The sequence below is a fragment of the Callorhinus ursinus genome, unplaced genomic scaffold (assembly GCF_003265705.2).
Source record: "Callorhinus ursinus isolate GAN/ISIS: 27379988/994484 unplaced genomic scaffold, GSC_fseal_2.0 scaffold1, whole genome shotgun sequence".
In the NCBI taxonomy this organism is placed as follows: Eukaryota; Metazoa; Chordata; class Mammalia; order Carnivora; family Otariidae; genus Callorhinus; species Callorhinus ursinus.
Genome location: NW_027397063.1, coordinates 46931804 through 46957139, shown reverse-complemented (window position 1 = coordinate 46957139; position 25336 = coordinate 46931804). Strand labels below are relative to the sequence as shown.

The following is a 25336-nucleotide window of genomic DNA, read 5'->3' as shown; positions in this document are numbered from 1 at the left end:
GAATTGGAGGGGGAGATGAACCATGAGAGACTATGGACTCTGAGAAACAAACTGAGGGTTTTAGAGGGGAGAGGGGTGGGGGGGACGGGTTAGCCCAGTGATGGGTTTTAAGGAGGGCATGTATTGAATGGAGCACTGGGTGTTATATGCAAACAATGAATCATGGAACACTGCATCAAAAACTAATGATGTAGTGTATGGTGACTAACATAACATTAAAAAAAAAAAAAATGTCACCATGTCTTGCTCGGCTCCCAGACCTGAACTGATTTTCAGATCCAGAACCTACTAGGTGAGGAGATGGCTGGTTTCCTGGGAGGAAGGACTCTGTACCACTATGACAAGTATTTCTTATACTGATTCCTCAGCCTTTCTCCCAAAGGGGTCTACAGCCATTTAACCATGTTACACTGGAAAAGAGACATGAGACATTTTGAGAATGATTGGACACAGGATCTAAATCAATATCAGTACTCAAATTTTCATCATGACCACCACCACCCCCCGCCCCCCCACCCCACTACTTTGTTAGATTGGAGGTTTAAAGGAGGCAGGTAACAACTGGAGTTCTGGCTAAAGACTAACTCAAGGAGACTCACTGGTTTTATGAATACACCCAGGGATCATTTCCCCAAGTCTCTGAATGTATGACTGGAATTGATACACTTGACATTGGAAGTAATCCTCACATTGAGTCCTTGACTTACGGAATAAGAGCTATTTCTGTGAGAAGGCCAATTCAAAATTAATGAAACTGCTTCCTATCACACCCTAATATGTATAAATCCCAAATTCTGTAGTTATGAAACTTACCTTGAGGTAGCACATGTAGGGGCCCAGGGTAAGCTGCCTGAAAATGTACCCCAATGGCACACTGATTATTTTGGATTGAAGGTACTTGGGAAACAACCAGTGCAAGGACACTCAGACACTCCTCTGTCCCCATGAAAGCAGGGAATAAATCTTCCATATGGGAAATATTCTCCCTTTACTAAGTAAAAAGACATCCTTAATCACCAGACATGGAAACTTTAAAGTCGAGAAAGCTGTAGAAATGAACCTTATTACTTTTTTACTAATCTCCTACTTCAGCCCAAATTCCAATTAGAATTCCTTATTAATTGCAGCCATCAAAAAAAAAAAAGAAATCTTGCCATTTGCAACGACATGGATGGAACTAGAGGGTATTATGCTAAGCGAAATAAGTCAATCAGAGAAAGACAAGGATCATATGATCTCACTGATATATGGAATTTGAGAAACAAGACAGAGGATCATAGGGGAAGGGAGGGAAAAATGAAACAAGATGAAACCAGAGAGGGAGACAAACCATAAGAGACTCTTAATCTCAGGAAACAAACTGAGGGTTGCTGGAGTGGTGGGGGGTGTGAGGGATGGGGTGCCTGGGTGATGAACATTGGGGAGGGTATGTGCTATGGTGAGCGCTGTGAATTGTGTAAGACTGATTAATCACAGACCTGTACTCCTGAAACAAATAATACATATGTTAATAAAAAAAAAGAATTCCTTACTAATTAAAGGTCTCAAATACTTGTTTTCTTTATCCTGTCAATTCCTCACAAATGTATTGTCCCTTTTCTAAAATGTATAAAAAATTGCCTACCTTGGTCATTTCTTTGGGTCTCAGTTTCAAGATTGGGCCTCTGTGTGTACATAATCAAATTTTGGTTTTTTTCTCCTATTAACCTGTCTCATGGAAATTTAATTCTTAGTCCAGCTGGAAGACGTTGAAGGGTAGAAGAAGAATTTCTGCCTCCCCTACACATATAATCAGTATTTTGTAGCATCAAGAATGGGTTGGCCAGGGGTACTTGGGTGGTACAATCAGTTAAGTGTCAGACTCTTGGTTTCAGCTCAGGTTCCCCATCATGAAATCGAGCCCTACATTGGGCTTTGTGCTCCATGCTCTGTACTCAGTGAGGAGTCAGCTTGAGTTTCTCTCTTCCTTTCCCTCTGCCTTTCCCCACCATGTACACAAACACTCTCTCTCTCTCTCTCTCTCTCTCTCTCTCTCTTAAATAAATAAATAAATAAATAAATCTTAAAAAAAAAAGGAATGGATTGGCTGGGTGATAATATGACCAATTAGAGATTTCAGTAATTAGTTAGAGAGACTTCAGACAAGAAAAATGGCAATGGCAGTAGAGTTACAAGAGAGACAAAATCAAGCAAGAAGTGTACGTGATTGATTCCATAGGACTTTGATGATTTGGAGTTTAAGGAGAATTGTTATCTTTCTGCCTTTAAATCACTGGGTGGGTAATAATACATCTCAAAAGAGAAGAAATACTGTTGACTCTTGAACAACACAAGGGTTGGGGGCACTGTCCCCTGCACTATCAAAAATCCATGTATAAATTTTGACTCCCCCCAAACTTGACTACTAATAGCCTACTGTTGGCTGGAAGCCTTACTGATGACATAAACAGCCAACTAACACATATTTTGTGTGTTACATGTTTTACATACTATATTCCTACAATACAAAAAGCTAGGGAAAAGAAAATGATATTAAGAAAATCATAAGGAAAAGGGGCTGCCTGGGTGGCTTAGTTGCTTGAGCATCTGATTCTTTTTTTTTTTTAAAGATTTTTATTTATTTATTGAGAGAGAGAGTGATAGAGAGAGAGCATGAGAGGGGGAGAGTCAGAGGGAGAAGCAGACTCCCTGCCGAGCAGGGAGCCCAATGCGGGACTCGATCCTGGGACTCCAGGATCATGACCTGAGCTGAAGGTAGTTGCTTAACCAACTGAGCCACCCAGGCACCCTTGAACATCTGATTCTTGATCTCAGCTCAGGTCTTGATCTCAGGGTCGTAAGTTCAAGCCCCACATTGGGCTCCAGGATGGGTACGTAGCCTACTTAAAAAAGAGAGAAAGGAAGGGAGGAAGGAAGGAAGGAAGGAAGGAAGGAAGGAAGGAAGGAAGGAAAAGAGGAGAAAGGAAGGAAGAGAAAATATATTTACAGTACTGTACTATATTAAAAAAGATCTGTGTATAAGTGGACCCATGCAGTTCAAACCCATGATGTTGAAAAGCCTGCAGAAGGAGGTTGAAAGCTGGTGGCGAAGTCAGTGAATTTAGTTTTTTAACATGTTTGAAGTGCATAATAGGATATGCCAAAACTTGGGTCAGTAACACGGAAAAAGATTGAGTTAGAAATACGTATGTGGCTCAGTTGGTCAAGCGTCTGCCTTTGGCTCAGGTCATGATCCCAGGTCCTGGATCGAGTCCCGCATTGGGCTCCTTGCTCAGTGGGGAGCCTGCTTCTTCCTCTCCCTCTGCCTGCAATTCTGCCTGCTTGTGCTCTCTCTCTCTCTGTCAAATAAGTAAATAACATCTTAAAAAAAAAGAAAGAAAGAAATACATATGTAGGAGTCATCAGCATGTAGGTAGTAGCTGAAATTAAAGAAATGGACAAGGCTGCTCTAGGAAAGCATAAGGCATGGTCAAGAGTAGAGAAATGAACCCTATGGGACACCAATATTTTAGGAGTTAAACAGTGATAAAAGAGGGAAAGACCACTAGATGAATGGAAAGGAACTTGAGTAAGAAGATATGTTCAGAAAGTTGAATTGTGAAAGGGGGCGATAATAGTGGGCAGATGTTTGTGTGCCTCCTTAAATCACCTTTTGTGATGTTCTCATTTGTGAATTAATTAGAATAAAGTGGTTTTCTCTCCCCTCAAAAAAGCATGATTGTGTCAGAGAAGATGGGTGTACACACACGAGTGTGTTTCATTTAAGTGGGGCATGTTTAAAACATTTGTGTGCTAGAAGGGCAGAACCTGCAGAGGGAAAGGTAAAAAACTCTGGAAGGAACAAGTAAGTGATGAGGACATAGGAGCAGGGAGCCTGGGCTTACTTTACTTAAGTCTCCATCCTTCCTCATCTACCATCTTCAGAGAGTAGGGCAATTGCTTAGTTCCTACACTTGCTGGTAGGGCTATACCTAATTTTGCAACTATTACTGGAGAATCTATAGCTAAATCAGTTCCCTGTCCAAAGTTGCCCTCCCCACCTCATTTCCCCAGGACTGTTGAGCTCTGTTCAACCACATCCTCTGAATTATATAGTATGGTAGAGGACAGATAACGGGTCTGGATTCTAAATTTAGATTCTCCTAATAGTGACTGTTATCCATGATCCCAAAGAGATATTTAAAAAAAAAAAAAGCAAAAATGCTCATTTATTTCTCAATCAGAAGGTGAGGATTGTAACTATTGTTCTAAAGTAGAAATATATTCAATAATCCTTTTAGGTGGGAATTTCTTGAAATGAAGGATGTGGCTAAGTTGGGATCATCTTTCAGTGCAATTTTCATTTTCTTCCTCAGGACACTGAAGAACTCAGTAGCTGTCCCTTCCACCTAGTAGTGATACTGAACCATACTTTCCAAACTGTTTCTCAGAAACTTACGGTTCTGTGGGATGCCTTATGGGTTTTTATTTCCTGATAAGAATTCCCTCACTTTGTTTTTTGAAATATGATGATCTAATTGGCTTTATTAAGAGAGTTGCTTCACTTTTATCTACCATACATTGGTGCTTCATAAACATTTACTCTTGTAGAGATTTTGAAAAGCACTTATTTAAATAAGAAACATATGTATTTATAAATATTTAACTTACAATATAGTAAATAAAATATATTTGAAATAGGTAATATATTTCTACTTCAGAACTATTGTCTGTTATTGGAATAAATATTAGAACATAAGTGTTCATAAACAATTTTTTTTCTTTAAAAAAAATTTCTATCCTACAGCCTAAATTGTATTTTATAGATTAGCATTCTTTCAATGGCTGCTTTTGAGCTTTTAGGTATATACTGAGCCACAAACTTAAGTTGGTACAATATGAGAGTTGTTTGTTGCACATAATTAAGAGCTTGCTTTGAACCAGGCACTGTGCTGAGCACCAAGAGAAAAAAAGGTGAGTCTGAGAACTTCAGAGCATCACAGTCTGGTAAGACAAGAGTCACATCAGTCTGTGATCAGTGTTAGCACCATATCCTTTAGAAGCAGCGCGAAGAGAGACTTCACTCAAAAGGGAATCACATGGGATGGGGGGGGAAGGTGGAAATTAATGCAATCTGTATAGCTAGCATTGATTGAGCCTCTATTCTGAGCCAGACACAGTGCAAGGCTCTGTGTAGACCAAGGGTAACCCACACACATCTGGCCATGGCTCTCTGGAGCCTGCTGTCTAATTGGGGAGATGAAATTAAACAAGTAAAACCCCAACTATATATAGAATAACACATTCAAATGAACTCTATGAAGGAAAAGAGTGAGAAAACAGGAGCAAAATTTTAAGAGTGACTCCAAGAAATTGGCATTTAAGTTTAAAGAATTGATAGAGGGGCTAATGATCCCTGCAATGACAATAGTATTACAATATGAAAATGTATCAAATTAAATGTTGTACACTTTATTTTATGTTTTAATTTACTTATTTGAGAGAAAGAGAGAGGAATGAGCGGGGTGAGGGGCAGAGGGAGAAGCAGACTCTCCACAGAGCTAGGAGCCAGACGTGGGACTCGATCCCAAGACCCCAGGATCATGACCTGAGCCGAAGGCAGACACTCAACCGACTGAGCCACCCAGGCGCCCCTAAATGTTGTACACTTTAAATTTACACAATGTTATATGTCAAAAACACTTCAATGGAAAAAAGTAAGTTTGAAGACTGAGGAGCCAGATGAGTGAAGAGAGAGGAAAAAGTGTTTAAAAAAAAAAAAAAAAAGCCATCCCCGAATCTCTTCAAACCAATTTACAATAAATGCAAAGGATAGAAGAATAGGCTAAATGGAGCAAGAAATGAAAATAACAAAATCCAGATAGGAGACTACAGGAAATTCACACAATTCTTTAAACAATAGCAAGAACAGTAACAAAAAATTCTAAGAAAAATAAGAGATGGAAGGAGAATTTACAGATTGGTATTTCCTTCAAAATAACCCAGGAGGGAGGGACTAGGGGGTGGTTTTGATGAAATCAGATTGGCTGTATGTCAACAGTTGTTGAAACTGGATGATGGATACATGAGGCTTCATGATATTGTCTGCTTTTGCATGTGTTTGAATTTTCCCATAATATAACATTTTCAAAGAGGAGGGAGGAAAATCAATAAAATAATTGTATTGTAATAAATGCTAAGAGAAAAAAAATATGGAAATGAAATGCTTTTTCCACTGAAGTTCTGTCCTAGCTTAAGACACTGGTATCAGTACAGGCTACCAGGTGGGCTACCTTCTAAAACCAGCCAGAAAAAGCGCACCAGGTGGGGTCACACCCAAGTGGGTGTAGACAGTACTTTCTTGGCTGAATTTCCATGGGCTGATTTAGTTTCCATCCTGGAAGGGAGGAGCCAGGATTCCAACCATTATCTGCCTAATCCAAATGCATTTGGTCACACCCTGATCTAGTCAAAGTTTCTAGACTTTAGGTGCAAAAGAATTACCCTAAGGGCTTGTTGAATTCTGAGTTCTGCCCTTAGGGATCCAATTCGGGAGGTCTGGGGTAAAGTCTTGTAATTTATTTTTCCAACCAGTTATTCATTAAACTGAAGCTGAGCGCTTGCAGACCACACGTTGAATATAGTATATGTTAAATTAAACTGATCTAGGCTCCCTGGGTCCTGAGACCAAGGGACCAGACCATTTTCCTAGGGACAGAGAAAGCCCACAGTGAGAGCAATGGATGCTGGTGTTGCCACACTCTTTGTATTTTCCTTTAGTAGCCCTGGCTCCTTAAGAGTGACCTACGAAAACATCTGTGACTTCTCCAGCCTCATCTTTCCAGCAGTTCCCAAATGCTTGCAGCTCTGTATTCATTAGTCCATCACTTGCCTTAGTGTTTTGGCTTTTGCTGCTCCTATCCTTAACAGCCAAACCTTTCCCTTTATAGCCAGCTCACCAGTAAGGCAGATTTAATGTTTGTGTTTAGAACTAAATCCAGGAATTTAAATCTAATCTCCCAGTGAATGACACCCCCCCCCATGGTCATAAACTAGTTATGAAATACCTCTGATTCGGGGCGCCTGTGTGGCTCAGTCGTTAAGCATCTGCCTTTGGCTCAGGTCAGGGTTCTGGGATTGAGCCCCCCGACTTGGGCTCCCCGCTCAGCGAGAAGCCTGCTTCTCCCTCTCCCACTCCCCCTGCTTGTGTTCCTTCTCTCACTCTCTGTGTCAAATAAATATATAAAATCTTAAAAAAAAATACCTCTGATTCTTTTTTTATTCCCTCCATAGTAACATCATTCATTCCATCACCAATATTGTCCTAGAGATGTTTTAAAAATATTTTTTTATTCAGTTGCTACGTGTTAGCAAGAATTCGTCACTTCCAGTTTTCTCCCAAGTCTCACCTTAAAGAAATAAAGACAAAAATATTTTTAAGTTATTGTTGTTATTATTATTTTAAGTAAACTCTACGTCCAACATGGGGCTCAAAATCACAGACCTCGAGACGAAGAGTCTCGTGCACTCTCCACGGGGCCAGCCAGGCCCTAAAAATCTTTATTTTAAAATATATTCAAATGTATTAGGAGTAATATTAATTACTCAATAACTCAATTGTCATATAATGGACAAGACGGGGTGTAAAACCGATGGCATTAATCACACCGTCAGATAGTGTGGGAGGGGAAGAAGAGTAGGAAGGAAAAGAGCTCTCCTGGGAAACAGGAAGTAGACAGAGACATTTGCTTATAAAAGGAGAAATCAGGTTGGAAGCCCTCAGGTGAAAAAGAGTGAAGGGCAGATGTCCTAAGATTGCTACTAGCTTTGCCTTCTTCTGACTGTTCCTGGAAATGGCGCACTCAACTTACGAGAACAATGAGCAGGTAAGTTTAGTTCCGACAGAATGAATTTTCCCCACAGACTTACTTTTCAGAGACTTTCCAGAGCTTGCTTATGTTTCCTTCTTGCCCCCAATTTTAGTTTCTGGGTGTAAGAAATCTCCGGTCTTGGAGTCTCTCCTCTTTACAAGTGGATTATTACTTTTATTGCACAATTGTGGCTTTGAGAAAATTTGGGTGAGAGTGAAAAAGACAAAGATTGCCGTTCCTAGGCCGAAGTAAGAGATGGATTCCGTAGAAAGATGTAGCTGGGCAAGAGAAAAACGTAAAGAAGTGGAGAGCGACAATAAAAAGAAAGTGAGAAAAGGTAATGTGGATAAGGTCAGAAAGTGAAGTGACCAATTTGCTTTCTTTCCTCTGGGAGTGTGTCCTACTCCTAGACATTAAGTATATGGTGGTGGGCGAGTCATATCGCGGCTCTGAGCCCCCACGTATCTCAAGAATGGAGTAGTATTCCCCCGGTTACTTTGTATGGAAGTGTGCGGGAGTGCTTTGAAAGTACACAGGGGCGCCTGGCTCGCTCTGGCGGTGGAGCCTGTGACCCTCGATTTGGGGGTTCTAAGTTCGAGCCCCACGCTGGGTGTAGAGATTACTTAAAAATCAAATCTTAAAAAAGAAGTTACACATACGCAGGAGAGTGTGAGCAATGGGAAGCCATTGAAGGGACGGAGGCGGGAGGGGCGTGGCCCCAGCAGATCCACCTTGCTGTTCTGAGAAGAAAGTATTGGCAATACTTGCAATGGAGTGGAGTGGAATGGAGTTTATTTACCTTTGGATTTGGGAGGAAAAAAAATTTTTTTTTTAAGATTTTATTTATTTGACAGAGACACAGCGAGAGAGGGAACACAAGCAGGGGGAGTGGGAGAGGTAGAAGCCGCGGGGCAGGGAGCCCAATGCGAGGCTCGATCCCAGGACCCTGAGATGATGACCTAAGCCAAAGGCAGAGGCTTAACGACTGAGCCACCCAGGCGCCCCTGGGAGGAAACTTGGAAGCATAGTATACCCTATGGCATGTTCATGTAATTTTTGAGACTAAGTTACCTAATTTTTAAAATAAGAAAAATGATAAATTACTATAAATGTGCTCTGAAGATTAAATGACAGAAATACAGAAAGCACCTAGCACAGTGCATGTGTACTATACAAAACCAGTAAATGTTAGCTCCTTACTACCTATCCATTCTATTTTTCTTTCATTAGATCATTAAAAGAGTTCTGACTGCCCACTCGGTGCTGGGCACTTTGAGTGTTGCTGTGATTGCAACAGAATAAAATGTATATTCATTCCCTTCAGGTCATGGAGCTGAAATAAGGCCAGTATGGCTGGATCTCAGAATGCTCAGGGGTCTTGAGCTGAGTGACAGGCAGAGGTCAGACTCCAGAAATTTGTAGGTCACACAAGGGAGTTTTGTCTTTAACCTGAATAGCAATGATAAGCCATTGAAGTGTTTCTGTTTTTTTGTTTTTAAAGCAGGAGAGCAATCTTCAGAAAGAATGGTGTCAGAATGGAGTTTGGAATGCTAGGAAATTATTGCATCTACCAGTGAGAGTTGATAGCTGGAGTTGGGAATCATCAGGAATCATGATAGAAGGTGGGAAGGCAGGAACGCGTTCTGTACAGATTTAGCAGATAAAATGCAAGTATTTGTTTTAGCTGAGGGAGAGGAAGGCCTTGAAAGAGGTGGTTTTCCCAAACTCGAGACCTATCCTTTCATTTACATCCACCTGTAAATCTACTTTTGTCCATTTCCTCATTGTTTCTCTTACCATTTTTTATTTTTATTTTTTACAAGGTTTTATCTATTTGTTTGAGAGAGAGAGAACACAAGCAGGGGGAATGGTAGGCAGAGGGAGAAGGAGAAGCAGGCTCTCCGATGAGCAGGGAGCCTGACGGGGGCTCAGTCCCAGGACCCCAGCATCATGACCTGCCTGAAGGCAGATGCATAACTGACTGAGCCACCCAGGCACCCCTCTTACCATTATTTTTAAATGTTAAATTATTAAAATGATCTCTACACCCAACATGGTGCTCGAACTCACAATCCCGAGATCAAGAGTCACACACCTCGTAGCCAAGCAACCCTGTTTCTTTTATCTAATAAATGGTCTGCTAATCAACATCAAATTCAAGGAATCACCGTGAGTCTTCTCTCCAGCCACCTACTGGTTTGAGTTTCTTATTAATTGTGCTTTGAAAGTAAGCAGTTAGTTTTATGGTATCAGATGAGAATCCTCGATTGACCTTTCCCTTTCCAGAATTTCTCAGAGGAGGCATTAGAGGAAGAGAGTGTGATTCTCACATTGGTTCCAGTTAATGAGGAACCTAATGAAGAACATCAAATGGAACCAAGTGTTTCTTCAACTTCAGAAATCAGCCTGAAGATGCCTGGGTCAAGTGATAAAGGTGTGAGGATGGATTGCTCAGTTTGCTACTCCCCCAGCCCTGGAAAGCCCAGGAAAAAGATTTGTTTCTTATCCTTCGACTGTACAACACCTATCTTAAACCTTACCTTGATTACCTGTGGTGAGAGAGTTCTCAAACTCCCACACTTCTCAATTGCTAGGCACCATGCCTTGCTTTTAAAATACAAAAAATAGGCATGTGGTGTGCCTTGGACAGGGCATGGTTCTTACAGTCAGCTAGATAGGAATTCAAATTCCCAACCCATGAAACTCAATCTTGTCTTCGTTTTGGTTAATACATACTTTACATATCTCTTGTAAAGACAAGTGATTTTTTTCCAGCTTTGAAATATAATCAGCATTTAACCTTGTAATCTTAAGGTGTACAATGTGATGATTGATAAAAGCACATTTATATTGCAAAATGATTACCAAAATAAGGTTAAGTAGCATATCCATCACCTCACACAGTTCCCTACTCCCACTCCATCCCATGGTGAGAACATTTAAAGATTTGCTCTCAGCAACTTTATTTTTTATTTTTTTTTGAGAGAGAGAGCGTGTGTTCGCATGCATGAGCAAGCACATGTGGAGGGTGGGGAGGGGCAGAGGGGAGAGGGAGAGAGAATCTTTTTGTTTTTTTTCAAGTTTTATTTATTTATCAGAGAGAGAGAAAGGACAAGTGCACAAGCAGGGGAAGCGGCAGGTAGAGAAGCAGGGACCTGGCTGAGCAAGGAGCCTGATATGGGACTTGATCTCAGGACACTGGGATCACGACCTGAGCCGAAGGCAGACACTTAACTGGCTGAGCCACCCAGGCGTCCTGAGAGAATCTTTAAAAGGCTTTGTACTCAGTGCAGAGCCTGATGTGGGGCTCAATCTCACGACCCTGAGATCATGACCTGAGCCCGAAATCAAAAGGGTCAGATGCTTAACCAATTGAGCCACCCAGGTGCCCCTGCTCCAGCAACTTTAAAACATACAGCATAATATTGTTAACAATAGTCACTACAATGTACATTAGATCCCCAGAACTTATTCATCGTATAGCTGAAAACTTGTACCCTTTCATCAACATCTCCTCAGATTAGTATTTTGCTTGGTAAGTAATTACTGATCAAATATCTAGCAGCTCTTAATGTCATGACCCTTTGAATCTGTTCTTAGTGTTTAACATAAAGGCATCAAATAAGTATTTTCAGAATGATTTTATTTTCTGGGCCATGAACGAGGACTTCAGTGCAAAGTAAACAGTGATAGGTTACACCCAAGCAGAGTGCGGTGAGATGGGGTGCTGCCGAGGAAAATGAGGTAGGCTGACGGAATGCAGGATCATTGCTGGTTGGGTGGTTTCTTTGAGTTCTCTAAAAACAACTAGTGTTTCTGGTCCAAAATCTAGACATTTTGGAATAGCAATCCAGTATAATGTTCTATCCAGGTCCTAGGATTGGGCTCCTTGCTGAGTGGGGAGCGTGCTTCTCCCTCTGCCTGCCGCTCCCCCTGCTTGTGCTCTCTCTTTCTCTGACAAATAAATAAAATCTTTAAAAAAAAAAAAAAGGATTTCAAAATGTAGGTTTGATTTCCAGATCTGCCACTTTAATGGAGATGTGATCTTGGGTAAGTCCTTTAATTACAGAATCTATTACTTGTAATAGAGGAAAAATAGTTGGGGTGTGTGTTTGTGTGTGTGTGTGTGTGTGTGTGTGTGTAAACTGGGTTGTGAGAAATCAGCAAGAACTTTGTTAAATTGTCATCTTAAAAATACTAAATTATTACTACTTTGATTTCCTTCTTTTCTCAGTTTGTCATCCTCAAATAAATGAACAATTCAAGTTTTGCCCAAAACATAGTTGTTGTAATACACCAATCCTTCCCTTGCCAACCAGTTTGCCTCCATTTAATAAAGTACGTTGGGACACTTTGCGCAGCTGGTGCCAACAATTGAATTTGAGTACCGATGGCCGGGTGAGTATACTGGTGGGAAACTGCAGCACAGAGCAAGTGTGGAAAGCTTTGCCAATTTGTAATTTTCATTTCCCGTCTTAATGTCCTTAGAAAATAGAGGTTTATCTGAGGCTCCAGAAACATGCTTACCCTGGAATAAACCAGGTGAGTAAGGAGTGTGGTGACAGTGTAAAGGTGAGTTCTGATTGTGTATTTTTCCTTCTATCCCACCATCTCTATAGATGTTGTATCTCTAAGGCAAGACTTATCAAGCAGGGCAATTGACATTTTGGATAAAAAAGATGTGGTAGATATAATACAAAGGAATATTACTCAGCCATAAAAAAGAATGAAATCTTTGCCATTTATGACAGTATGTGTGGACCTAGAGGGTATTAAGTCAAATAAGTCAGACAGAAAGACAGATAGCATACGATTTCACTTATGTGGAATCTAAAAAACCAAACGAACAAAACAGAAGTAGACTCATAGAAACAGGGAAAGATCTGGGGGTTGCCTGACAGGAGAGATGGGGGGGGCTGGACAAAATAAGGGATAGGAATTTAAAGTTACTAACTTCCAGTTAAAAAGTACATAAGACATGGGGATGCAATGTACAGCATAGGGAATATAGTCAGTCTTATTATAACAACTTTGTATGGTGACAGATGGTAGCTAGACTTACACGGTGATCACTTGGTAATGTATGTAAATGTTGACTCACTATGTTTTACACCTGAAACTAATATAATATTGTATGCAAAATACACCTCAATTGGAAAAAAAAAAAAGACTAATGCTTTTTTGGGCCAAATAATTTGTTTTGGTTGGGGGTGGGGCTGTCTGGTGCATTTTAGGCCTAAACATCCCTGGCCTCTACCCACTACATTTCAGTGGCAATGCCTTCTGCTTCCCCCACTCCTCTGCCCCCAGTTTTAACAATCAAAAATTTCTCCTAGTTGCTCTAAGGGAACTAATAATCCTAAATATTTCCTACACTTACCACACATGGGTCAATGTATAAAAAATGATAAAATGGACACAAAAGTCTTTAGAGGCAGTAGCACTTTGCTAAAAACTCACCATGAATCCCATTTGCAGAATATTCCTGAAACATCACCAGAAGCTAAATTGCAGTCATGTTCAAGGAAAGGCAAGATGCTGGCCGAGAAAGCAAGGCTTTGGAAAAGTTGTAAGAAGAGTGAGAGAGAGGAAGGGATTAATACCGTCGAGGTGGTAACTTCAGCACAGGAAGGCATGTTGGCAGCATGGTCAAGAATTGCTGCAAGAGCCAGTCAATCCAAGTCTGTGAATTCACGTTCCATTCCTGCTTCTGTTGAGACCTTTCTGCTGCAAGCCTCTGGTAAGATCATCCTTAAAAAGGGCAGCTGGCTCTGTCCGTAGAACATGCAAACTTTTGATCTCATGGATCATGAATTCAAGCCCCCCCATTGGGTGTGGAGCCTACTTAAAAAAAAAAATAGACTGAGTACTAGTCCAGAGAAAGAAGGTTAAATTTTATTAGTCCCATACTGAAAGGCAATAAAAGGGAAAGGGCTAAAATATCATCGATTGGATATTAGATTTACTTAGGAATTATCTTTTCATTGACAGGTAGTAAAGTTTTGCATGGATCAATGTCTAAGCTAGGTGATTGAGTGGTGACCCTTTCTCATCATAAGCAGAAGTTCAAGGTGGGAAGAAAGCATGATCTGATGATGTGGTCAGCCACAGTCTGAGGCCTTCCCCTTTCTCTCCCTTCAAAGGCCATTGTAACACAGTAAACAAGCACGCAGGTGTTAGAACTGAACAGCTTTGGTTCAGATCCTTACTTCCTAATCCAATTAGATTGTTCCTTAGGCTTTTAAAATTTTTTTTTTAAAGATTTTATTTATTTGAGAGAGCCTAGGTGCCTGGCATTGGCAAGTTACTTAGCTAAAGCCCTGGTATCCTGATGTATGTACAAAGTGATGATTGCAACTATTCTGCATCATAGAATAATTTTGAGCCTTGCAAGATTCCACTTGGCACATTAAAAGTAGGCCCGTTTGGGACCCCTGTCCTCTTAAGGGATCTTGAGAGTAACTTAGCCCCACTTTTGGCCAACTCCCACTCCTGTGTGTCATATTTCTGTTTTCATCTCCAGCAGAACCCATCTCAGGCCAGCACAAAGTCCTCTTCCTTCTTTTTGGCTTGAATTCTTTCCCTCTCTCCACCCCATTACCAGAAGTGTTCAGGGTTTTTGTTATATGCAAGGCTGATGTTCACTCACAAGAATTCCAGCCAAAAGGAAGAAAGGGAGCTGAAATTGGCCTACTGTCTGCTTCCCACGCTGCACTCCCTTTGGTGAGGAGGAGTGGGCACCTTTTGCTGAATTGCACAAGCACACTGCAGCCCCGGAGCGGCCTCTGGAGGACTGCTTTCCCGAAGAGGACACCTCTTTCCGATTTTCATTAATGTGCCATATGAGCTAGTAGTATCACACACACGCTAACTCAGCCTTTTAGTTCCTCTCTATCCAGCAGTTATTAAGCACCTACTGTGATCCAGGAGTGTGCCTAGCCTCCGGATATACTTTGTGAAACACACGTAGTTTATACTCTCGGCTTACAGTCTGGAGAGATTTTACAGACATTTAAGCCCTTATGACTGCTCCTTTCTCTCAATTTCATACATTTGATATCTGTAGGACTTTGTTTTTTCTCAAATTTCCCATCTTCCCAATTAGATTGTTCCTTAGGCTTTTAATTTTTTTTTTAAAGATTTCATTTATTTGAGAGAGCAAGCGAGAGTGTGCTGCACACACACAAGCTCAAGAGCCTGGGAAGGTGGGTGGTGCAGAGAGAGAGAGAAGCAGACTCCCCACTGAGCAGATGCGGGGCTCCATCCCAGGACCCTGAGATCATGACCTGAGCCGAAGTCCGAGGCTTAACCGACTGAGCCACCCAGACGCCCTATTCCTTAGATTTCTAAACAAAGATCCTTTTGCCTGTTTTGTGTAGTTGAGGCAGTGTAATGTAATGGTTGGGCATATGGGCTGTGAATCAGAATATCTAGATCCATGTCTTGGTTCTGGGAAAATTATGATATTTAACATGATAAGCTACAGTTACTGTACCTGCAAATAAAAGTAAAGAGAAGGTAAATATTAATAATGCTCTTAAGAATAAGTGTATTCAGGGGCACCTGGGTGGCTCAGTCAGTGAAGCGTCTGCCTTCGGCTCAGGTCATCATCTCAGGGTTCTGGGATCGAGTCCCACATCGGGCTCCCTGCTCAGCGGGAAGCCTGCTTCTCCCTCTGCCTCTGCCACTCTCCCTGCTTGTGCTCGCTCTCTCTCTCTCACTCGCAAATAAATAAAATATTAAAAAAAAAAAGAATAAATGTATTCACACATGTAAACCACATAGCAAAATCTTGGACACAGAGCAACCATTCCAAAAAGTTAATTGTTATCCCTTGTGCTATGTAATTTGTGAAGTCAGATTATGGTATCTTCAGTGTACATTTTTCTTACTTTTCATTCAGTTGATTCATCAATAGAATATAAGAGCAAAACCAAGAGTGACTTGCTGAGAGGTTGGATTAGGGCGCCATTACTTGATTTTTGCTGTTTATATTTGCTTCTCTTCCCCTCCTCAGGTGTCCGGTGGTGTGTGGTCCATGGCAGACCTCTCTTGGCAGACACACAAGGCTGGGTTCGCCTGCAGTTTCATGCAGGTCAGGCCTGGGTGCCTGACACTCCCAAAAGGATGATCTCTCTCTTCCTGTTACCTGCCTGCACGTTCCCATCCCCAGGCCTAGAAGACAATATGTTATGTCCTGAATGTGCTAAGAGGTAACCCTTAAGTATTTTTCTAAGTATGGCATACAGCAAAGGAGATGTCTGGAGAGGTTTCTGAATAATTTAGAAGAAGAAGACGGAGGGCAATAAGCTGTTTGCTTAATTTGCCATATAGTTCAGGCAAAAATAGGAAACAAAAAACAGTAGTGGATTAGAACTCAGATAGATGTAGCTTCTTCTTAGAAACCTTAACAAAGTATTCAAGTTAGGACCTTAACTGCCTCCATTTTAGAGACATGTCTTAAGGGAAAAAAAAAAAAAGACTTGGAGTTCACATGTCAGATTCTTTACGAGGTCCTTGAAGCTCTCTGGAATGAAAAGGGGTAAAAGATGCTATGAAAATGTAGGGGTAGTTCCTATGTTGCAGTAGCTTAGGGAAACTTCCCCAAGGGATTACATGTACTGAGGAAGAGTTTACCATTTGGAAAGGAATAATTAAATTGGTCTAAACAGTGGAAACAGCCCATACAAATACATGGACGTGAAAAAATATGACGTATCTAGAAATTGCAAACAGGTCAGTATGTTTGAGGCTTATACTGACTAATAAGTGGGAAAGGGAGGAGCAGACCACTGCAAGTTCCCCCCCCCCAGGTTTTATTTCTATATAAAAGGTCTCATTATCGTCTTAATTTCTTAGTCACTTTTGGGACATGGACTCCTTTGAGAATATGATAACTATATACTCACCGTCCAGGGGAATACACATTGAACATACACAGAAGCCCTGCTTTAGATTTTACATAGACCACACTCCTAATGTTTTGAGTACAAAATTCAGCTTTTGACAGTGGAATTGGGTGGAGGTGATATGAAATGAGAGTGGAGGAAAACTAAGGCTTTTTTAAGGAAGTGGATTGAAATCTTGGAACAGAAACTCAATTGGAAGGTAAGAGATTGCTATAATAATTCTGGAAAGATAATCTATGAGCTTGGCAAAGAATTTAAAGAGGAATGGAACAAATTTAAGAGATGTAGGAGTACAAGGAATAGTTGTTATCTTATTAGATGGAAAGGCAGCAGTCTGGTTCAGTGGCCAGGAATGTGATACATGGGACATGCCGGCCAGGAGTCTAGAGTTCTGGGAGAAGTGTAGGCTAGACAGAAACACTTTTGGGAGTCTTTACCATATAAATTGTGCATAGGCCTAGGTAGAGGAAAGAACCCAAAAGAGAATCAGCATATCAATGGCAGGTGAGTAATGGGGACTGAAAAAGTACAGGTAGAAGCTGAAAGATTAGTGGAGAAAGAAAGCAGTGGGCAGAGAGTTTCAGAAGGAGATGGTAGGCGGTGAGGTGGCCATGTAAGACTATGGCTAATGCAGTGCTGTTGGGAATGTCAGGTTAGGACACCATTAGTGGTGGCCTTTTTGAGGATACGTTGAAAGGGGCAGTAGAAACAAAATAGGGTAGGGGCGCCTGGGTGGCTCAGTCGTTAAGTGTCTGCCTTCGGCTCAGGTCATGGTCCCAGGGTCCTGGGATCGAGCCCCGCATCCGGCTCCCTGCTCGGTGGGAAGCCTGCTTCTCCCTCTCCCACTCCCCCTGCTTGTGTTCCTGCTCTCGTTCTCTCTCTCTCTCTCTGTCAAATAAATAAAAATTAAAAAAAAAAACCCAAAAACAAACTAGGGTAGTTTTAAGTTGGTGTAGAACATATGAAGAACCAGAACAGGACATATTAGTGGGGAATGAGATAGTAGTTGAGGCAATAATATTAAGAGAGCTTTTTGCTTCCATCCTTCTTTTCTCCCTTCTTTGCTTTCTTTATTCTTTACTTTTGTTTCTTTTTAATTATAAATGGGAAAACCATGATCGAGTATGAAGAGAGAACGGGATGTGGGAAGAAGCTGAAGCAAGAAAAGGGAAAGTGTAAATATAAAAGAAGTGCAACTGGGGTGCCTGGCTGCCTCAGTCAGTAGAGTGTGCTACTCTTGATCTCGGGGGCCATGAGTTTGAGCCCCAAGTGGGGTGTAGAGATTACTTATAAATAAATAATGTTAAAAATAAGTAAAGAAAGTATATAGTATTGTAGTATATAGAATATGAGCCCTGATATTAAGTGGACAATCCTGTTCCTTTCTTTACCACATAAAATCTTTTTACCCACCATTCTTAGGGATGGGGCAAACTACTAAGGAACTCCAGAAGTGGATTCCTTATTTATTGCGGTGGGTATGGAATGGTCTATCTTACTCTAAGATTCTTTTTCAAAATTCTTTTCTAAATTTCTTTATAGAAATAAGAAGATGATGAAAAGATTAATTGCACTGGGGAAGGAAAAGCGACCTCGTTTGAACAGACCAACATTCCCTTTGGATGGGCCGTATCTTAATAAGGAATAAATGGTGGAGAGCCCACAGCTACCATTGACTTGCATCCCAGCGATTGATTGCTGCGCTCTGTCCTAGCCAGCCTCATTGTTGCTTGATACCTTGAGTACAGATGTGAATGTCTGGGTTTTGTACTGGACATTTGCCAAGAAATGACTACTACTCCTGCTTCAAGTATTTGGTTCTATAGATTATAATTTAGTTCTGCTTTAATTAATAGATTTTTTTAAGTTTTAGGTTTTCAGAGAAATTGAGCAGAAAGTACTACTGAGTTCTGAAATACTGCTCCAGCCCCTTCCCCTACTGTCACCAGCCTTCACCAGAGTGGTACAGTTGTTGAACCTACTTTGACTTATCATTACCACCCAAAGCCGATAGTTTACAACAGGATTCACTTGTATAGTCTGTGGGCCTTGACAAGTATATAATGGCCACCTACATCCACCATTAGGTGTCATCAAAATAGCTTCCCTGCTCTAAAATTTTCATGTTCCTTCTATTCAACACTCTCTTCCCTCCAACTCCTGAACGCTCTGCAGCTTTTGCCTTTTCAAGAATGTCATACATTTGGAATCATACGGTAGCCTTTTCAAATTGACTAATTTCACAACAATATGAATTTAAGATTCTGCCTTTTCATGGCTTAATATCCCACTTCTTAGCGCTAAATAGCCCATTGCCTGCATGTTATTCAGTTTGTTTATTCATTCACATCCAACTTTTAGCAGTTATGAATAAAGCTGCTATAAACATTTGTGTGCAGGTTGTTTAGGCATACGTTTTCAGCTTAGTTAGGTAAATACCAAGGAGCATGATTGCTGCATCATGGGGTTAAAGTATGTTTAGTTTTATAAGAAACTGCCAAACTGGCTCCCAAAGTGGCTGGTACCATTTTGCGTTCCCACCAGCAGTGATTGAGGGTTCTTGTTCTCCACATCCTTATCAGCATTTGGTGGTGTCAGTGCTTTGGATCTTGGCCATCCTAATGGGTGTGTAGAAGTATCTCATTTTAATTTGCAATTCCCCAATGACCTGAAATATGCAGTATCATTTCATATGATTATTTGTCATCTGTGTATCTTAGGTGAGGTATCTATTCAGGTTTTTTGCCCATTTTTTCATCTGGTTCACTTTCTTATTGTTGGGTTCTTTTATATTTTGAGTGATAGTCTTTTACTGGGTAAGTCTTGAAGATATTTTTCCTAGTCTGTCTTGTCTTATTCTCTTGTTAAATTTTTGTATTTAGATCATTGATGTTGATACAAATGGCCTAAGGTCTGTATTTGTTTTCATTGCCCTTTTTTATGTGTTGTTTTTTTTTTTTTTTGATGATTTTATTTATTTACCTGAGAGAGAATGAGAGAGAGAGCATGAGAGAGGGGAGGGTCAGAGGGAGAAGCAGACTCCCCGCCAAGCAGGGAGCTGAATGTGGGACTTGATTCCAGGACTCCAGGATCATGACTCGAGCCGAAGGCAGTGCTTAACCAACTGAGCCACCCAGGTGCTCATGTTATATAAGTTTTTAATGATCAATAAGCTCTTAAGGCTATATTGCTACTATTGCAATCCTTTTAAAAATTGAAGTATAATTGACAAAATACTGTATTAGTTTCAGGTGTACAACATAATGATTTGACATTTACATACATTTCAAAATGCTCACTAGGATAAGTGTAGTTACCATTTGTCACCATACAAAGTTACTTTAATATTACTGATTATATTCCCTATGCTGTACTTGTTATTCCCAAGTTTTTTTTTATAACTTATTTATGACATTTTTTTTTATAACTGAAAGTTTGTATTTCTTAATCCCCCCAAATCCTTCTATTTTGCCTATCTTCCCACCCCCTCCCCTCTGGCAACCAACAGTTTTTTCTTTGAGTCTGTTTATTTTGTTTTCTTTTTTCTTTTTTTTGGATTCTGTATATAAGTGAAATTATATGGTATTTGTCCTTCTCTGACTTATTTCACTTAGCATAATACCTTCTAGGTCCATACATCTTGCAAATGGCAAGGTATTTTTTATGCCTGAGTAATATTCCATTGTATATATACACACACACAATATATTTATCCATTCACCTGTCAATGGACACTTGGGCTGCTTCCATGTCTTGGCGGTTGTACAATGAACATAAGGGTGCATATACCTTTTTGAATTACTGTTTCCATTTTCTTTGGGTAAGTACCCAGAAGTGGAATTGCTGGATCATATGGTAGTTCTATTTTTAGTTATTTGTGGAACCTTCCTGTGATTTTCCATACCAGCTGCAACAATTTACATTCCTAGGAACTGTACACACCTGTTAGAGTCGCCAGAATTCAAAGCACTATATAATCCAGTATACCCTCAACAAAATACAAGCTGAATTCAATAGCATATTAAAAGGATTATATACTACTAACAAGTGGGATTTATCTCTGCAATATAAGGGTGGTTCGACTTAAGGAAATCAATGTAATATGCCTATTAATAAAATGAAGAAGAAAAATACCTCAATGAAAAGGGCATTTATCAAAAGTCAAAACCCCTTTATGATGAAAACATTTTAAGTAAGCAAGGAATAGAAGGGAACTTTCAACATAATAGGGGCCATATAGGAAAAGCCCACAACTAATATACTCCATGGTAAAAGGCTGAAAGCTTTTCTCCTAAAGTTATGAACAAGATGAAAATGCCTGTTTTCACCACTTCGATTCAATATAGTACTGGAATTTCTAGCCAGAGAAATTAGACAAGAGAAAAAAAGTCATCTACATTGGAAAGGCAGAAGTAAAACTACACACAGATGACATTATATATAGAAAAGTCACCCCTCAAAAAATTGTTAAAGCAAATTAACAAATAACAAATTTTCAGAATATAAAAATCATCACCAAATACAGTTGTATTTTTTTTTTAAGATTTTATTTCTATTATATATAGAGAGCAGGAGCAGAGGGAGAGGAAGAGAGAATTCCAAGCAGACTCTGCGCAGAGCTCAGAGCCCCAGGTGGGGCTAAATCCCAGGACCCTGAGATCAGGACCTGAGCTGAAATCGAGCCAGATGCCTAACCGACTCAGCCACCCAGGTGCCCCAATATCAGTTGTATTCTTATATACTAGCAGTGATGATCTGAAAAGGATATCAAAATGATTCCATTTACAATAGCATCAAAAATAGTATAAACTAAGGGATAAACTTGAGGTACAGGACGTGTACCCTGAAGACTACAAAACATTGCTGGAACTACTTTTCCTTCTTAGTTCATTAGTGTGGTAAAATACACTGACCTATTTCAAATATAAGAACATACTTTTACTTTTTATATTGCTAGCTTATAATGATGCATTTTATTATTACATTTTATAGATTTGAAAAATTTTGTTCCAAAGAAAAGTTGAAAGAATAGAAAGAATTCACTATTAATATTTTTGCCACATTTGATGAAACTTTTTCCATTTGTTTTTGACTGATTACCCTGCCAGATAAAGTAAGCAGACACATTCTTCGCCTCTCAGTACTTCAGCCTGTACCTTCTAAAAATAACATTCTTTTACATAATCACAGTATCATTATCAAATCTAAGAAACAGTCATTGCATAACATACAATATCTAGTTCATACTCAAATATGCTTAATTGTCCCAAAAGTACTTTGTGTACTTTTCTTTCAAAACTCCAGGATTCAATAGAGTTTCAGACATTCTATTTGATTGTAATACCTTTCTATTTCCTTTTAATCAAGAAAGATCTTTTTAATGATACTAACTTTTTGAAGAGAAAGGGTCAGTTTTCTTGTACAATATACCACATTCTGGATTGTTTCCTCATGGTGTTCCTTAACTAATTCTCTGCATTTCCTATAAACTCAAAATTAAAGCCAGAGGTTTAATTAGATTCAGATAAAAAAATTTTGGCAGGAATACTTTATGCATAAGATTGAGGACTTCATACTGCATTGCATGAGAAGGTACATAATTCAGATTATCTCGTATTAAAAATGTTATCACCTTATTAAAGTGATGACCTCTAGATTTCTCTAAGGTCTACCAGCAGTTTTCACTTTGGAATATGTAACTGTTTTGTAGGGTGATACCTTGACACAATGTGACTATCTTGCCCCTTGGCAACTTCACCCAATGAATTTTAGCATCCAGTTGTCATCGCTGGCCCTTTCCCTGCCTCTCTGCTGACCTGGGTTCTTAAGTTAAGCCAAGAAAGAATTTAGAGCCAACCCCTCAAGTAATTAAGAATTTAATAGCCGTTAAAGGGAAAGTGCACTCTCAAGACGGGAGAGTGGGCTGGCTCAGAGGTGGCAACTGCACCAAGGTTGGGGGTGCCTTTTCTTTTTATGTTTGCATAGGTTATGGATCATAAGTAGAGCAGTCTCTGACTGAGGTTGCTTCCAGTCATCTAAGGGACTCCTCCTACCGGGTTTTGGGGGGAGGGGGAGTTTTTTGGCCCAATATAGTCCATGTTGGAACTGGCTTCCCCCTCGGGGTGTTGAAACCACAAGGTAAATGTATTAAATAAACCTGTAGGTTACTGTAGGGCAACAGTTATAGGGAAGGGCACATGCATGCTCCCCAGTGCTTTTTCTAGCTGTTTGTATACTAGGGGATGGTTGGCAGTTTCTTTTTTTTTTTTTTAAGATTTTATTTATTTGAGAGAGAGAATGAGATAGAGAGCATGAGGGGGGGAGGGTCAGAGGGAGAAGCAGACTCCCCACCGAGCAGGGAGCCCGATGTGGGTCTCGATCCCGGGACTCCAGGATCATGACCTGAGCCGAAGGCAGTCGCTTAACCAACTGAGCCACCCAGGCGCCCGGCAGTTTCTTTATTTTTATCTTTTAATGGTGGGAAGGTCCCCTTCCTTGCTCGTATCTAGCTAACTGCCTATTCTATCACAATGGTCATTCATATCTGAATCAATGATTACCTTGATGGTTGTAAATCTTTTCGACCTTTATTCATTTCTTTTTAACTGGCATTCTATTATAAAGAAAACTCCCCCTCTCTTCTTTTTGAGTACCATTTACATTATTTTTTAATTTTAAAAATTGTTTTTAAATTTAACTTTTAGTTTTGTGGTATGACCAGTTAATATATATATATATATTTTTAACTTTCTTTCTGTATTTATTTTTTGTAATCTCTGCCCCACAATGTGGGACTGGACTTCAGGACTCAAGATCAAGAGTCCCATGTTCTTCTGACTGGGCCAGCTAGGTGCCCCGCAATTAATTATGATGTGTTAAGATACTCTTGGATTCAATTAGTTTATATTTTGCTTTACATGAGTGATTTTTCACATACTGACTTAACTGGTTTTATAGATTATACTGGCTTCATTAACAGTTTGGAAATGTTCTCTCTTTTCTATTTTATGGAACAAGTTGTGTAATAAAGGAATTATTTAGTACTTGAAAGTTTGGTATTCACATGCAAAAACATCTAGGTAAGGATTTTTATTGAGGACAGAGTATGTGATTATCATTTCAATTTCTTTAATCATTACTGGTTTATTCAAGTTTTCTATATTTTTATGCTACTTGTTTCATCTTATATATTTTTTCTAGAACTTTGTTTCTTCCAAGTTTTCAAGGTTATCACCATATATTTTGTTGTTCACTGTGTCAGTAGTTAACTTCTCTTTCAGATTCTATACTTATTTGATGTCTCTCATTTTCTTATTCAGTCTTGTTAGAGATTTATTCTTCTTATTAATCTTTCCAAAGAACAGTGTCTAGGTAGGATTCTTCAGGAGGCAGACTGAGACAGAGTGCAGGACACAGAATGTTGGGGAGCACTTTTAGGATCGACACCCATGGAAGGGAAAGGGAGAAAGCAGGACCGGGGAGAGAGAAATCAGACTGTGATACAAACTAGAATCAAAGCCTTGGCCAACTTCTGGGGAAAGTTCTGGAGCGAGAATATCAGAGTTGGCTTGCTGTGGATCAACTGTTTATGCACTACACCCTAGCCAAGTTAGTCACTGGTTGTGGGCTGCTCAGGGAAAGCCATGACCTTCTGCTAGTGAGAGGCTCTCCCAGGGGCTGACAGTTGGAAGCTGTCTCCACAACACTCCTTCACTGAAGGGGAACCTGGACAACTCATGTCCAATTTCACTGCAGTTGATGATCTGATTTTGATCAATCTCTGCCTTGCTGTTTTTTGTGGGGTTTTTCTTCTACCTTGCTGGTTTGTTTTCCACTTCTTAATTTCTGTTATTATTTTAGTATTTTTTTTCCTTCCTCCGTGGTTCTTCAAATTTATTCATTTGTTTTCCTAGCTAGAATTGTAATTTTCCTTGAGTTAAATTATTGGCTCATTTATATTCAATCCTTTTGTTCTGATCAATATTTTTAAAGCTAGAAGTTTCCTCACAAGAACTGCTTCTCTAAATCTGGGAAGTTCTCAATCATTATTTCTTCAAAACATTCCCTCCCTGTATTCTTATCTCCTCCTCCAGGGCTCTTATTACATATTTTTAACTTTCTTCCTTCATAGCTCTTAATTTCCCTTTCATAACTTTGTCTTCGGTTTCTGTCTGGAAGACCAGGACTGGTAAGCATTTGTCAGATGGAAAGAGTCCTGAGCAAGGAGTTCCTGGATTCTTCTCTTTCTTCTGATACATAGCCATGTAAATGCCCAGAATAAATTTGTGCTACCATAAAAGGCACTCGGTCCTCCTCAGCAAGCCAGTGGGATTCCTACCACCTCCAGGATCACCCAAAGGCAGAGAAAAGGTAGCACTTGCCATAGTTACTTCCCACTCAGCTGGGTCTCCAGACTGCTTTGCTCTTCTTTTTCATTAACATTTATATCCAATCAGCCAAGAGAACAAATGGCTTCTAGCGTTTATACTCTTTCCAAATGCTTCTATTTCAGAGCTGTGTTTTGAAACTTAGCTGTCTGCAATTTCTCATACTTGTAGCTCTGGGTGGGGGAGGGAA

General features: G+C 40.0%; 1 protein-coding gene across 1 annotated transcript in view; it reads left to right on the top strand.

Annotated features, from left to right (window-relative positions):
• DPPA2 (developmental pluripotency associated 2) overlaps nucleotides 1–18421 on the top strand; it is a 28581-nt gene extending 10160 nt beyond the window's left edge. Inside the window, exons 2-7 of the mRNA XM_073893094.1 lie at nucleotides 10137–10284; nucleotides 12085–12248; nucleotides 12339–12392; nucleotides 13329–13590; nucleotides 15868–16063; nucleotides 18302–18421. Of these exons, the coding sequence (XP_073749195.1) occupies nucleotides 10137–10284; nucleotides 12085–12248; nucleotides 12339–12392; nucleotides 13329–13590; nucleotides 15868–16063; nucleotides 18302–18407 (930 nt within the window). The 3' untranslated portion in view covers nucleotides 18408–18421. The remainder of the gene's footprint in view (nucleotides 1–10136; nucleotides 10285–12084; nucleotides 12249–12338; nucleotides 12393–13328; nucleotides 13591–15867; nucleotides 16064–18301) is intronic.
• Nucleotides 18422–25336: the final 6915 nt, after the last annotated feature.